The 15,953-nt window shown below is 34.2% G+C and overlaps 2 protein-coding genes across 2 annotated transcripts; one reads left to right on the forward strand and one right to left on the reverse strand.

Moving 5' to 3' along the window:
* Positions 1–5,727: 5,727 nt before the first annotated feature.
* On the forward strand, positions 5,728–8,850 carry LOC104704403 (uncharacterized). Its single transcript, XM_010420500.2, has 2 exons — positions 5,728–8,627; positions 8,688–8,850. The coding sequence occupies exons 1-2, from the start codon at positions 5,728–5,730 to the stop codon at positions 8,848–8,850; spliced, it is 3,063 nt and encodes a 1,020-aa protein (XP_010418802.2).
* Positions 8,851–15,035: 6,185 nt separating this feature from the next.
* On the reverse strand, positions 15,036–15,953 carry LOC147940981 (uncharacterized). Its single transcript, XM_087458338.1, has 3 exons — positions 15,794–15,953; positions 15,516–15,688; positions 15,036–15,347 (listed from the first exon to the last, which is right to left on the reverse strand). The coding sequence occupies exons 1-3, from the start codon at positions 15,951–15,953 to the stop codon at positions 15,036–15,038; spliced, it is 645 nt and encodes a 214-aa protein (XP_087314464.1).

Here is a 15,953-nt window from a genome sequence, read left to right on the forward strand (position 1 = left end):
AAAATCAATTTCCAAAGAAATAGATAACATATACAACTAGTTTTTTTTTTTTTTTTTTTTTTTTTTTAAATGATAATGTTGTGAATGGTTGAAAAAAGGTAGTAACAATTAAATTTCTAAAACTTGAAAACTTGACGAAATCGTATACCCATTCATCACCCGTTTAGAACCAATGTTGTCTACAATAATTGTAAGGCCATTATTTTCAAATATTGGAAACTAATGTTTTATATTGAGGAAGAAAAGAGAGGTATATTATTGTGTGGGGGTTGGATAGAAGAGGCAAAGGGGGATGGAAAGATAGGCGTTTGCTTATGATAATGATTTTAAAAGATAGGAAGAGTAGACAGGTTTGGTCTAAATTTATTCTACATGTTTTTTTAACTTATGTCTTCAAACCAACCTGGATTTAGGCACAAAAAGAACCCACATTACGTTGTCCTCATTTTTGATTTGTATTATCTATCTTCCACATATTTTAATTCTGCTTTTCTTAATTAAACCCTAAACACCCTAAAAATCAATTATAATTTGATCTATATATCACTCAACTCTTGTTTATTCATTTTGATTTTTTTTTGCAAAGGCTGTTTTTCCATTCATTTTGACTAATATTCAAACTCGTGTGAACGAACAAATCGTTTGTTAAATATATACAGTAACACAATATTATATCATACGCTATATTTATGTGTGTTAGTACGGACATATTAAATTCATCCAAATTTATTAAATAAATATAATTAACAACAATCATGTTATTCACGGATGATCAATTATCTAGTAACATAATGGTACGCTGAGAAGTTAGAAGCACGACTCATTTCAAATCTCATAATATTACAAAACTGGAGTAATCAATTGTACAATATATATAGTTAAAATGATTACCGGTAGCTAAATGATAGACTACATATAAGTTAATTTAATAAAAAAACGTTCTAAGCAAGATAAGATATATGTGTAGACAGTGGTGTACGTAGTGGTATTCAATTGAGTGAGAGTTAAGATTTATGCCAGGATCATAATGATTTTTTTTTTTTACCTTTCTTTTAAAATGTCAATCGAGATGTCACCACATAATTCTATTAATGAAATGGATCATAATGATTTTTTTAAAACCTTAAATTTACTAAATTACTCCATTTGACTAGTCGAAATTAATTGTGTTATATTTTAGGTCTAATAAAATTCGGTGAATGGTCTACTCGACGGTTACACTCATCATGTTGGGATTAGTCGGTGATAAAAGCTTTCTTTAATCATGCTTTTTTATATAAAAAAAAGTTTTTTTTTTGCATATATCAATATTAAAAGATATTATGATATTGATTGTTTCAAACTAGTTGTTTTTGTATTGCGTTTATGAAAATAAATTCAGTAAAATTACCACATAAAAAATAAGATGAACCTACAAACTTGTGTATTTTGGAAACATTTACTTTTCATTATTTTTGTAGAAATAGAAAAGTATTAAAAAAGTTGTAAAACTCTGATAATAACTTCTAAGTTCTAAACCAAACCGAACACTACGAAATTTGGTTTGTATAGTTACCAAAAATTTTGTAGCTATTTACATATTTTCGTCACAAATATATGTTTGCTACAAATTAGTTTCGAAAAAATATTTGCGCCTATACGATTGAAGCAAATTAAGCGTTGTAGCTAGACCTGAGCATAAAAACCGTACCCGAATACCCAACCCAGAACTTGACCCGAAAAATCGGGTTCGGATTGGGTACGGGTTTGTCTATAAAACCCTATTGGGTTCTATTTTCAATTACCTGTGGGTTCGGGTTAGGGTCGGGTAATACTCGGTACCTGTTTGGGTACCCATAAACCCGAACATATAAACATATTTATAATATTTATCATTAATATAATGCAATTACCCCAAAATTATGATTATAATTATGAATATTTCATTTAGTTTTATACCTTAATATCAAAAATAATCAAAATATCTAAAATATTTTGTCACATAAGTCAAAATTTAACTAAATTTATATAAATTTAATTATATTTTTTTGGGTACCCGGTAGTTCGGGTACTAATCGGGTTCTAAAATTTGTAATCCAAACCGATCTGAACCCGATAGTACCCAAACTGAACCGAACCCATATATCTAAAAATACCCAATGGGTTCTATATTTCTAAACCCGTTTACCCGAACCCGAATGGATATTACCCAAACCGGAACGGGTTACCCAAATGCCCAGCCCTATATTTGTAGCAAATCATAACAAATTTGCGACAAATAAAACAGTGTCAATTTGCTTCAATTTTTTCTCAGTATAATTGTGACAAATTGTTATAAATGTCCACAAAATAAGTTATCGCTAATAGTTACAAAGAACTACCCATACTCTGTAAGTTCTAAACTACAACAAGAAACGATCTATATTGTAAAAAGTAGACACAAAAAATGCCACTAAATCTCTGTAACAAAATAGCAACAAATGTTTTCAATTTATTTTGCTTCTAATTATTTGTGTCAAATCGATTTAAATTTTTAGTAGTAATTTTATTGTAATCATATGGTTTTAAACCTTGTACTCTATTGTATAAAACCTCTTGCAAAAAATCAAAACTAACATAAAGTTTCACATTAACATATTACATCATTTTAAAATATCCTACACCAAAAAGCAAAAATTCATAAAAAGAGTTTCAAAGGTAGAATACAAACAGGAAGAGCTAGCATATGAAAAAAAATTTAAGCTATACAATGTCTTAATTAAGATGAGAGACGATAAGGAGGTCTAACAAAACTTTCGAAAGTTTTGTTTAATTTGTTATATGACTTGAATTCTATAAAGTCCTCACAAAAACATTAAAAAGTGTCTTTCTCATAGTCATAATAATTAAATTAGTTAAAATTTTATGAAGTATAAAAAGTGGATTTGATTTTAAAATTAATGATTAGTCCGGTTTTTTTTTTTTTTGGGCAAACAAGCAATAGATCTTCACAGAGTAATGGTTTACAAAGGCAGAAACATCATCTCACTGATTCACAACGCTGACCTCGCCATGTGAGTTTTCGCAAACCCAAATATAGAAATAATTTGTTGGAAGCTTATATATACATTAAGCAAGTTTGTTGTCGTCGAAACAAAAAGCAACAATATCGATCAATGCACAAATATGTACGTTAATAACGCACACACTGGTCACTTATGTTTCCACTTCATTATCTTAAACTGTAGTTTAATGGTTTATTTGACTGGTCAAACATTTCAAATTTCTCAATTAATTTATTTTAATGTATTTTGTCAGGAACTTTACCTTTGGTTTGACCACATTATTATTTACAGATCATATGACGCTGACGATCATACGAATTTTAACACTAATGAGACTGAACCTAATAGTTATCTAAGATTTAAAATTTGAAGTAACACCAAAACTAATCTATTTAATTATTCATGTCATTGTTTTTTTTAATTTTATTTTTATATTTTCCCTCTGTGACCGTGAGGCTCAATATCCATCTTCGATAGTAGATTCTCCCTCTTGGATCCACATAATGACATAATGATCACCAAAATTTATATTTTAATCAAAGCATTAAACAAAACCATAAAAATGTGCATTTAATTGTTTTTGTTTACCGGAGTAACATGGACTCGTTAGTCGTTTATTGAATAATATGAACCAGTGGAACGAAAAGTAAAAAGAATTGAATAATTGTGTGTTACATGGAAAAAAGGTCATGTGAGATTGTCCTTAAATTACTAAAAAAGAAAGGGGCACTGAAAATAATTTTACTTCAGAACTTCTTCTTTTTTTGAGACTTCAGAGATTCTTTGACCAATGGGAAATTCTTATGATAGGTCAAACGTTGTGCAACAGTTAAGTCAAAACTAAGCTCACATGTTATCTTCAGATCCGTTGCACGACACTTTCTAATCCTACTTGTATCCATATAAAGTATTATACAATTGGTAGATTACTGATATTACTGTTATTATGTCTTTGTGTTGTTTATTAGAATCCCAATCTTTAAAATGTATATTAAAACTTTTGAGAACAAGAAAAACAAGTTCCAAAACGTTCGTGAAATAAGTTTAACAAAAATAACATTTCTTTGGTGTGTGCTCAAATTGAAGGTTTCTAATCAACCAGACTAACCGTACTTGAATTTGTAACTAAACATATTTTACAGGACATGACAGAACTTTAAAGTTTTAAAAGTTTTTTCAAATTGTTTAAAGTTCATATAGTGTTGAAATGGACTTGACGTAGTGTAAATGGTTTAGCCAATCGATCTTTTTCCTTTAAATATTATTACGTGTCAATTTGTAAACAATGTAACACGAGCATGGAAAAGAGAGATATTGTATTTCAGATGTTGGAGTGAGATGATGAAAGCATAGTACTATCTTCAGTATAAGGAACAAAAAATACAACTTATATGTTTACAAAAATATATTAACTCCTTTTTTTTTGTACGAGAGGGCAATTTTATTACAGTATTTACTATTTTCATAAGAAAAAAGAAGAAAATAAAATGGGATTAAAAGAAGTGGTGAGGTCACATGGAAACATGTGTAAGCTGAGTAGGACATGGTCAGGTCGGCTGGTGGGTCTTAACTCTTAACGCGAAGCCCCACCATTTTCACTTCATTTATGTATAATGAATTCCAGAATAATATACTAGTAAACAATACACGTAATCTTTTGTTTTCGAACATGACTTCGAATATACGAAAAGAATCCAGAGTTCAAAGAAACATGTTTTTTTTTTGAACAAACATGTAAGAGTATTTTTGTGGGGTTTTCTTTCATATGATTATTTGTGAAACTACAATAACGAAGATGATGGCCCAATAGTATATGAGTCATATTTCAAATTAAATCCAAATTTAGTATAGAAAACTTATAAACACAGAAACATTAAAACTAACAAATCATCATTATAAAAGAAATGAGATTACTGGTATCACTGTTATAATGTTTTGTGTTTATTAGAAATCTTTGAAGCTTGATCCATAACTTTTGTTATTTCGGTTAATTTAAGCGATCTCGCTTGTAAAACTAACAATATACCATCATTATAAAAAAACTGACAATAATATATATAAAAACATTTGCATTAACAACATCCAGAATATATATGAACGGGGTCGTTGAAAATGCAACATTTGAACAAGAAGATGAACTACTTCAGAAGGACTCAACATTAGTACAAGAACAGAGTATCGAGTTATTTATGTCGGGAATTATAAAGCTGGAAGATTTACACATGATTAGAAGGCCCAAGAAGGTTCTAGAAGATCAAAGAGCTTCATGTTTACGATAAAAACGTAAATATGAAGAAAGAGAGAAATTTCCTAATTGTTAAAGAAAAAAGGAAATTGTCCAATTCCTATTAGGATTAGAATAGGTAGTTTGTCATTGTGTGACATAGGCCTAGTTCTATAAATAGGGTGCGAAGGCTGATTGTAAGCCTTAGCACAAACAAGAGAAAGTTAACCTAGCTACTAAGTTTTAGTCTTTAAGAAAAGAGAAAAGCTAAGAACTTAGAGAGAGCTTGAGGTTTCTTTAAGAGAGTTTTGAGAGATTAGAAAATTGTTTAGAACAAACTTGTAAACAGATTTTATATCAATCAAAAGAGAGTTTAAAGAAATCATTGTTTCATTGTTCAGATCATAAGTTCTCACACTTTCAATTGGTATCAGAGCAAACACTTGTTCAGATTACTACATGTGAGATTCTGCGGAGAAGATGAAGAGCTACGAAGATCTGATCAACAACAACAAAGTTATCTTGGATGATGGAAACTATGGGTTTTGGAAGTCAAGGATCAAATCCATCATAGGAGGTATTGATCGTCTTGCTTGGAAAACTGTTCTGGAAAAGTGGGAGGAACCAACGATCAAGGATGAATCAGGCAAGCGAATTCCCAAACCCGAGGCAGACTGGACTGATGAAGAACAAAAGAGATCAAAGTACAACTCAAGAGCGTTAAGTGCTATTCATTGCAGTGTTGGGAGAAAACAGTTCGAATTGATTCAGGGATGTGAAACTGCTAAAGAAGCATGGGATATCCTTCAAACCCATTATGAAGGCACAACAAAAGTGCAAAATTCAAGAAAGGATATGTTGGCCTCTAGATTCAAGAATCTAAGGATGGAGGAGCATGATTCGATTTCAGACTTCAGTTCAAAGTTGAGTGCTCTAGCGCAAGAAGCCTTGACTCTTGGAAAGACTTATAAGGATCAGAAGTTAGTCAAAAAGTTTTTAAGGTGTCTTCCATCAAGGTTCATGGGATACAAGACAGCTTTAACTGTCTCTCAAGACTTAGACAATCTCAGTTATGGTGAAGTGGTCGGAATACTACAGGCACACGAGATGGAACTTAATGGAATTAAGAAACCAAAAGGAATAGCTCTAGCAGTTTGCAAAGACATAATTGATCGAGGAGAAGAAGATGTTGTGAGCTTGTTGGTAAGAAAATTTGATCGAGCCTTAAGAAGGATAGAACAAGGTCAAGGTCAAAAGAAGAGTAACTCATTCAAGAAGACAAGTGAAGACAAAAAGGCTGATATGCAGTGTCATGAATGTAAGGGATATGGTCATTTTATTCGAGAATGCCCAACAATCAAGTTGCGAGATGCCAAGTGCACAATTTGTAAAGGGACTGGACACACACATGATGAGTGTGTGAGTAACTCTAAAGCTAAGAAAGAAAAGTCTATGATTAGCATTGAGAATGAATCAGATAGTGATAGTAGCAGCGAAGAAGAGCTCATTAATTTAGTAGCAATGGTGGGAATCACTGAATTTGAGAATGGGGAAGAGGTAACTGATTCAAAATCAGAAGGAGAAGAAGTTCTTGACATTGTTCAGAGTTACAAAGAAGTGCGAAATACACTTATTTTTCTAGGAAAGGAAAATCAAGGATTGATAAAAGAAAAACTTCATTTAGAAGCACTTGTTATGTCGTTACAGAATGAATTGGTGGATGAGAAAAAGCTAGCTAAAGATTCACTAGATCTGATGAAAGAGAAGTTGGTTTTATCGGCAAAAGCAGACAAGCTTGAAGAAAAGCTACTTAACGAAAAGGAAAAATCCGCAGAACTACAATCTAAATTAGATCAACAGCATAGCAAGATTCATATGTTTGCAGGAACAAAGCAACTTGACAAGATTTTGAGCTATGGGAGAACTGAGAAGACTCATAGAGGATTATGCTTTAACGAGAACAAGGGAGCTAAATCACAGACAACGAAATTTGTATCTGCTAGAGTCTATCAGTCTGAGAAGGAGACATCTACTGGATCTTTGAGTTGTTATTTTTGTGGGAAAATTGGTCACTACAAACGGTTTTGCTACAAATTTTGGCAAAATGTCTGTACCTTAAAGCAACAAGGAAGATTCTTCTGGAATGGAATTAGAAGACAAGTCTGGATGAAGAAAGCTGACATATATCAATCAGGATCAATGGTAGCTTCTGGATCAGGGTTTAGATGCAATATGGCCATGATTACAAAAGTACAAGAAGAAACGAAACCAAGATGTAATATGGCTTTGATTACTGAAGAACAAAAAGACGCAGAGCCTTGGTTTTTTGATAGCGGTTGTTCAAGACATATGACTAGAACCAAGAGTAATCTACAGACTATTAAGAAACTGAAAGGAGGTACAATAACTTTTGGAGATAGAAGTCATGGTTTCATACAAGGCAAAGGTACAACACGTGATACAAAGCTTCCACAGCTTGTGAATGTCTATCTAGTTCAGGGATTGCGTGCCAACCTGATAAGTATTAGTCAACTCTGTGATGAAGGATTGTCAGTCTTATTTACAAAGGTTGATTGCAAAGCATTGGATGAATCGGGTAATGTCAAGTTATATGGTGTGAGATCTGGAAATAATTGTTACATGTGGGAAAAACATTCAATCAAATGCTACAGTGCTCAAGGGAATATTGATCTCTGGCATCAACGACTTGGTCATATGAATACAAGAAATTTTACTACTCTTGTGAATAAAGAGATAATACGAGGGGTACCTAAGCTTAAAGGTGAAGACAATATGGTGTGTGGACCATGTAATCAGGAAAAGCAAGTCAAGATTCAGCACAAGAAGGTACCTGAAGTTCAGTCAAATTCAGTTTTAGATCTGGTTCACATGGACTTAATGGGACCAATGCAAGTTGAAAGCTTAGCTGGGAAGAAGTCTGTGTTTGTGTTAGTGGATGATTTTTCTAGATATACTTGGGTTCGCTTTATTCGAGAAAAATCAGATACAGTTGATAGCTTCAAGATTTTTGCTCTAAAGTTGCTCAATGAAAGGGGTGGAATCAAAAGGATCCGAAGTGACCATGGAGGAGAATTCCAAAACGAGTCTATGAAAGAATTTTGTGAACAACATGGGATTTCACATCAATTTTCAGCTCAAAGAACTCCTCAACAAAATGGTGTAGTAGAAAGGAAGAATAGAACTCTTCAGGAAATAACAAGAGCAATGATACATGGAAATCAAGTTCCTAAGAAATTTTGGGCTGAAGCACTTAACATAGCTTGCTACATAATTAACAGAGTTTATGTTCGAAGAGATACATCAAAAACTCCATACGAACTATGGAAAGGCAAAACACCGAATCTAAGTTATTTTCATGTGTTTGGGTGTAAATGCTATATTTTGAATGACAAGGACTAACTTGGTAAATTCGATTCCAGAAGTGATGAAGGCATGTTTCTTGGTTATGCTGAGAGTAGTACAACATTCAGAGTATACAACAGACGTACAGGTCTGATTATGGAATCAGTGAATGTGGTTTTTGACGACAGGTCAGTTTCTGTAGGAAACAATGATGATTCAGACAGTGATATAACCAGTTAGTGCTACTGAATTACTTAATGACGAATTTGGAGTAGATATTTTTGTTTCAAAATCAGAAGGGATACCGCTTGTTCATAAGAATCATTCAGCTAATGATATTATTAGAGACTTGAATGAACAGATGAAGACTCGAGGAGTAAAGATCGATTTTAAGAAAATGACAAGTCATTTCACAACTCTAGAAACAGTTTTCTATGAGTGTTTTGTGTCAATGATTGAACCAAAAAATCATGTAGAAGCTGTTTAGGATGATTTTTGGATTATAGCTATGGAGGAAGAATTGGAACAATTTGAGCGTAATGATGTTTGGGAGCTAGTTCGTAGGCCAATTGATGTAAACATCATTGGGACTAAATGGATTTTCAAAAACAAGATTGATGAAAGTGGAGTTGTGGTACGCAATAAGGCTAGGTTGGTTGCACAAGGATACACGCAGATTGAGGGAGTGAACTTTGAAGAAACTTTTGCTCCAGTAGCAAGACTTGAGTCAATAAGATTGTTTTTAGGAATGGCTTGTATTCTGAATTTCAAGGTATATCAGATAGATGTCAAAAGTGCATTTTTGAATGGGATTTTGTAAGAAGAAGTATATTTTGAACAACCTAAAGGGTTTGAAGATTCAGTTAGACTTGACTATGTGTACAAATTAAAGAAAGCCCTTTATGGATTGAAGTAAGCTCCAAGAGCTTGGTATGAAAGGTTAACTAGTTTTCTTATGGAGAAGAGCTATATCAGAGGAAGTGTAGACAAGACCTTGTTTATTTTAGAACAAGAAAATGATATCACGATGGTGCAAATCTATGTTGATGACATTATTTTTTGAAGTACTTCTACGGAATTGGTGGATCGTTTTGTGAGTAGTATGACTCAAAAATTTGAGATGAGTTTGGTTGGAGAGCTTAAATATTTTCTTGGATTACAGATTACTCAATCTGATCAAGGAATCTTTATCTCACAAAGTACCTATGCTAGAAAACTTCTTAAGAAGTTTCAAATGGATAAATGTAAAGAAGCCAAAATACCTATGAGCACTTCATTAAAACTGTCAAAGGATATTGATGGTAAGAATGTGGATGTCAAGCAGTACAGAGGGATGATAGGTAGTTTACTATATCTTACTGCAAGTAGACCTGATTTATGTTTTAGTGTGGGTATGTGTGCTAGGTATCAGTCGAACCCAAAAGAATCACATCTTGAAGCTATTAAACGAATTATGAAGTATGTGAGAGGGACTGTTGATGTTGGGATTTGGTATTCTAAAGGATCAAATAAAGTCTTAGTTGGATATTGTGATGCAGATTATGCAGGAAGTGTGACAGATCGAAAAAGCACCAGTGGAGGATGTTTCTTTTTAGGAAATAATCTCATTGTTTTGTTGAGCAAGAAACATAATTCAGTATCTATGACTACAGCTGAATCAGAATATATAGCAATGGGAAGCTGCTGTACTCAATTATTGTGGATGAAGCAGATGTCAGCAGATTATGGTATGGACTCAGAAGTGTTACAAGTATATTGTGATAATAAGAGTGCTATTGATATTTCTAAGAATCCAGTTCAACACTCAAGAACCAAGCACATTGATGTGAGACATCACTTTATCAGAGAACTAGTTGAAAGAAAACAAGTGTTGATTGAACATGTTGATACTGAAGATCAGCTAGCGGATATATTCACAAAAGCTCTAGATTTTAATCGATTTTCAACTTTCAGAAATTCAATTGGTGTGTGTGAGATGTGAATCTTATTGGAGCTGGTCAAGAACGAGTACAAGAAAATTCTGGGTTTAAGATTGATTAAATCAGTGGTTTGATATAAGGTTTTATTAAAAAAACGGTTTAATTTTGGTTTACGTTTTTTTGAACTTTGGTTGTATCGAAAGGAATGAGAAGGAAAAAAAGGGGATCTTGTGTTTATTAACATCGTGTGTGTCAAAACAAAATAAAAAGGGGGAGAGAATGGTGAGAACGACTCGACGAGGGTTGGTGAAAGGACGAAGAAATTCTGAGATGAATCGAGATGGTGGTGTTCCTCATCGACCTCATCTGATCGACGAATCAAGTGATGATGAAGATGAAGAATCCTCAAAGGACGAATCGGCACAAGAAATTGGTGATGAAGAAACAGAACTTTCTGGTAAGGATAAAGGTAAAGAAATCACTTCGGACACTGAGGAGTTTGAGGAAATCTCTGTGCAAGAACAACTTGAGCGTCACACAGTAAAACGGAGGAAGATGAAGCAAGGGTCTACTTCTAATACAAAGCGGTCAAAATCTGCATAATCAAGTGGCAAGAGTGTTCGTGCAAAAGGAAAATTTCGGTCTGATTTGTTTGTGTCTAAAGCTGCTCAAAGAAGGTACTCACAATTCTATTCAAGGAAGTTTACAGAAAAAGACAATTGGATTTTTCTCAACCTAATGAATTATGTATTATTAGTAAGATTATGGATCTTGGGTTACATAATTCGGTACAAGATCATTCTGTGTATGTTAAAGAGGTGATTGTGAGTTTTATGCCAATTTGCCGAATAAGAAAGCTAAGGATGGTGTTCAGGTGTTTGTTAGAGGTCATTGGTATGAATTTTCTCCTAGGATTATTAATGAGGCGCTTAATCTTGAAACGTTGACAAGAGCAGAGTTAGAAGCAGATGCATCTATTGATCAGCTAAGTCCGAATGAACTCGCAGCAGTTCTGAGTGGCTAAGATAAGTTGCCTTGGTCGAGGTTGATGGTTAGGGATCTTCCTGGAGAAGTTGCAGCTCTCTTGATGTTGGCGGGTTACAATTGGGTTCCGTCGGTACATAGGAATCATCTTTCAGTCAAACATGCTCAAGTCGTGTATAAGCTGGTTCAGGGTATCCAGTTTGATCTAGGACGACTGATTTATGATCAAGTAATGGAGCTGAATTGGACTGATCCTACTCGGTGTGGGATTTTCCCTAGGACAATTTTTGAGACTCTTAAGTTTCAAGAAGGTCCACTTGAGTGGTCAGATGCAGAGGAAGAAGTAGCTGTTGAATTTTACACTAAAGATGTTAGAACTGGGCGTGCTTATGCGGTTAAGCACAACTTGCTTTGTGTGAATGACGACCCTGCGCCAGTTCGAAGACAAATCGACGAGGGGTCTTCTTCAAAATCCAAGGTAATTCAGTTGGGTAGCATTCGAGTGCCACAGATTGGTCAAGAAAATGAGGAGATGGCGTATGAAGCATTGGTTGATACAGCACAAGCTCTGCAAAGACTTACGGAAGTAGTACAGAGGCTCATACAGAATCATCCACTATCCAAGATGATTTGAGATGTTTTTTAACTATTGTTTTCTCAAGCAGGGGGAGAAGGAGTGGTCTGAGATTCTGGGGGAGTTTTGTGTTAAAACTTTCGACTTTCGGCGATCATTTTGGTTCATTGTGTTTGAATGTTTGACTATGGTTCGGTGATCATTTTGGTTTATGTTTTTGAACGGTTGACTATGGTTTAAAGTTATTTGTTTTAAGTCTAAACCAACAACAAAATCCTTATGCTTGAGAAGCACAAAGTTAAAAAAGGGGAGATTGAAGATGCAACATTTGAACAAGAGGATGAACTACTTCAGAAGGACTCAACACTAGTACAAGAACAGGGTATCGAGTTATTTATGTCGGCAATTATAAAGCTGGAAGATTTACACAGGATTCAAAGGTCCAAGAAGCTTCTAGAAGATCAAAGAGCTTCATGTTTACGATAGGAATTTAAACATGAAGAAAGAGGGAAATTTCCTAATTGTTAAAGAAAAAAGGAAATTGTCCAATTCCTATTAGGATTAGAATAGGTAGTTTGCCATTGTGTGGCATAGGCCTAGTTCTATAAATAGGGTGCGAAGGCTGATTGTAAGCCTTAGCACAAACAAGAGAAAGTTAACCTAGCTACTAAGTTTTAGTCTTTAAGAAAAGAGAAGAGCTAAGAACTTAGAGAGAGCTTGAGGTTTCTTTAAGAGAGTTTTGAGAGATTAGAAATTTGTTTAGATCAAACTTGTAAACAGATTTTCTATCAATCAAAAGAGAGTTTAAAGAAATTATTGTTTCATTGTTCAGATCATAAGTTCTCACACTTTCAGTCGTTCAGTCCCTCTTTCAGTGTGTGTACTGGTTCGTCTTTCGATTGGGGATATGATCCTGATTTTAATTAGCCAGATCATTTTTCCGCTGCTGTTGTTTTGAATAAATTAGAGTGCTCAAAGCAAATCTATGTTCAATACATTAGCATGAATTAACATCAAATTCGATTGTGTTGGCTTTCGAGATCGGAGTAATGAGTAGTAGGAATAGTTAGAGTAGGGTGTCAATCGGGCTGGTCTGGCCCGACTCGGCCTGAAATTCATGAAGCCAGCTTATATTTGAGTTCGGCCTAGCCCGGTCTGAAATATTTTCGAGCCTATATTTCAAAGTCCGGTTCGGTCTTGACAGGGTTATAAGGCTTTTCGGACTTTTTCGGACTTATCTTACGGATCAAAAAATTAAATTTCTATATGTCTTAAAAATCAATGTTTAAAGGTACAATATAAAAGAAATCAATCAAAATTTAAATAGTTCATCTATATTCACTATAACCAACTTAATCTAAAATAAAAAATTTAAAACCAAATAAATTTTTATATTTTAACCAAATAAAAAATATATATAATTCATATAAAATAGCACTGATAAAGATTTTAAAAGTATTAAGTAAGGTTATTAAGTAAATATGAGAACTAAGATTAGAGTTTTAAATTTTATCTACAATAAATCATTAATCAAATATTGCAATCAAACAAAAATGTTAGCCAAAAAATACAATTATATTTATTTAAAGGCTTTTCCGGCCGACTTGAGCCCGATCAGGCTAAGCCCTAAAAACCTATAGCTTGAACGGGCTGAGCCCAAAAACCCTGATTTTTTATGGACATATATATTTAAGTCCGAATCCAATGTTTTCAGCTGCGGGCTTTGGCCCTAATTGACATGCCTAAGAAATATTCGAATTTTATAATTAAAAATATTTTTTTTCTGAAAGATGAAAATTGCCAAAAAACAAATTCCTAAAAATGTTTTTTATTGACATGGGACTTCCTCTCCACGTAAGAAGAAGGCACATAACAACGTCATTAAATCAGCTGGAATTGATTCTTGATGGTATCCGTACTCAAGGGTTGGGACCGACTGATGATGTAGTGCTTTGGAAAGAAAAAATTGACTGTTATAAGACGGCATTCAACACTAAGGAAACATGGGATGCAATTCGCATACCAAAGCCAAAAAGGGGTCGGTATATGGTTCTCACATGAGACACTTAAATATGCTTTTGTCACTTGGCTTGGAATACAAAACCGTCTATCAACGGGAGATAGAATGTTAAGTTGGAGTGTAGGAGCGAATACAATGTGTGTCTTCTGTCAAGAATATGTTGAAACGCGGAATCACATGTTTTTCATGTGTCGTTATTGTAGAGAAGTCTTGTCTAGGCTCGCATCCAAGCTTCTTTCAACACGTTTCACAACGGTATGGCACCGTATTGTCACACTGCTATTGGATATGGCTTTGGGACATGATCGGCTAATCTTATTGAGGTTGATCTTCAGCTTTCAATTCATTCACTATGAGAGAAGATAAATGGAAGACGACATGGTGAATCACCTCTTACATCATGGCAGCTGGTTAGACGCCTAGATTAACATATTTGGAGTAGGGTATACTCGATTAAACTTCAAAGGGATGGCAAGTAAGATACTTGTATGTTGACTTGGCTTGCCTCATGATAACTCATCAGTCTATTAATCTCTCAATTTTTTAAACAAAATGTTTTGATGTAAAAAGTTAAACAAAAACATTGCACTTGTTGTAAACCGTATATTTTTTTGAATAAATTTTATATTTTATTCAATTTTTTATTTATTTATTCAAGAACGAAAATAACAAATGCTGCATAAATAATTTTTCTACATGTTACAAATCTTAAAGGTGACATACATATCTTAATGGTAACATGTACTCGTGAATTGTGAAAGATAAACATGTTTGAAAAGTCCGAAATATTTTAGTGTTTTCATACCGTCATACTCTTTTTTTTTTATAATAAATGTAAAATTTTAATCATCGAAAAAACCAGTTCCTTTTTACAACAAGTGTAAAACTAGTTTTCAATCATTCTAGTGAGGACCAATGCATACAAGAATTATGTTCTGGTGGTAGACCAGAGGAGGAGAATATCTTCAAAACTGCTATTCCCTAAACCTTGAATGAGTTGAAGCTTGTTCCGAATGGTTCTGTCGATCCATTGATGTAGCCGGAATGCGGAGATAGGGGATTCACCATGCATACAGTTATTTCGTTCTTGCCATATGGAGTGAAGTGTAACCTGAAAGGAACATCGTAGTAACAAACGGGGATGTTTGTCAAGTGTTGAGTCAGAGATGAGAGTCTTAATGAGCTCCCAATCGGAAGTTGAGTGAACCCCAAGAAAGCCATAGGTGAGCTTACTCCAAACCTGTTGCGAGTAAGGGCATTGGAAAAAAAGATGAGATCATGTTTCCAAAGGTGCTGAGCAGAGAGAACAGGAGGTGTCGACGGTCTGATTCCAGTTCAACATTCTGTCACCCGTGGAGAGTCTATTTTGCATTCCAAGCCATGTCATAAACTCAAATTTTGGAGTCGCCTGAGGTAACCACACACCCTTTGCCCAGTCTTGCAAAGGTTTGGCTAAGCGCAGTTGGAGCCAGGTGTCTCGAGTTGAGAATTTTTTCTTGGGACCAGTTGTGTGTCTCCAAAGATGCACATCAGCTATATCAGGCTTTCGCTTAGCGTTGACAGCTGTGATTTGCGATTCCACTGCATTTAAAATGTCCACTCTATGTCACCGGACTCGATGATGTAACATAGCAGATTAGACAGTTTCATGTTTGGCGATCCCGAGATTAATAAAGCCTCTATTACCAAAGGTGTCATGCAACTGTCCCATTGTAGACCAACTATCATACCAAAAGGAAGTAGACTGGCAATTTTTGATATCTTTACAGTGAAACCGTTTTGCTAACTCCCTTAATTTGAGCAACTTTCGCCACATCCAAGACCCCTGATGACCCACTGGTCCCAT

This window comes from Camelina sativa, chromosome 7 (assembly GCF_030686135.1).
Source record: "Camelina sativa cultivar CO46 ecotype springtype chromosome 7, ASM3068613v1".
Lineage (NCBI taxonomy): Eukaryota > Viridiplantae > Streptophyta > Magnoliopsida > Brassicales > Brassicaceae > Camelina > Camelina sativa.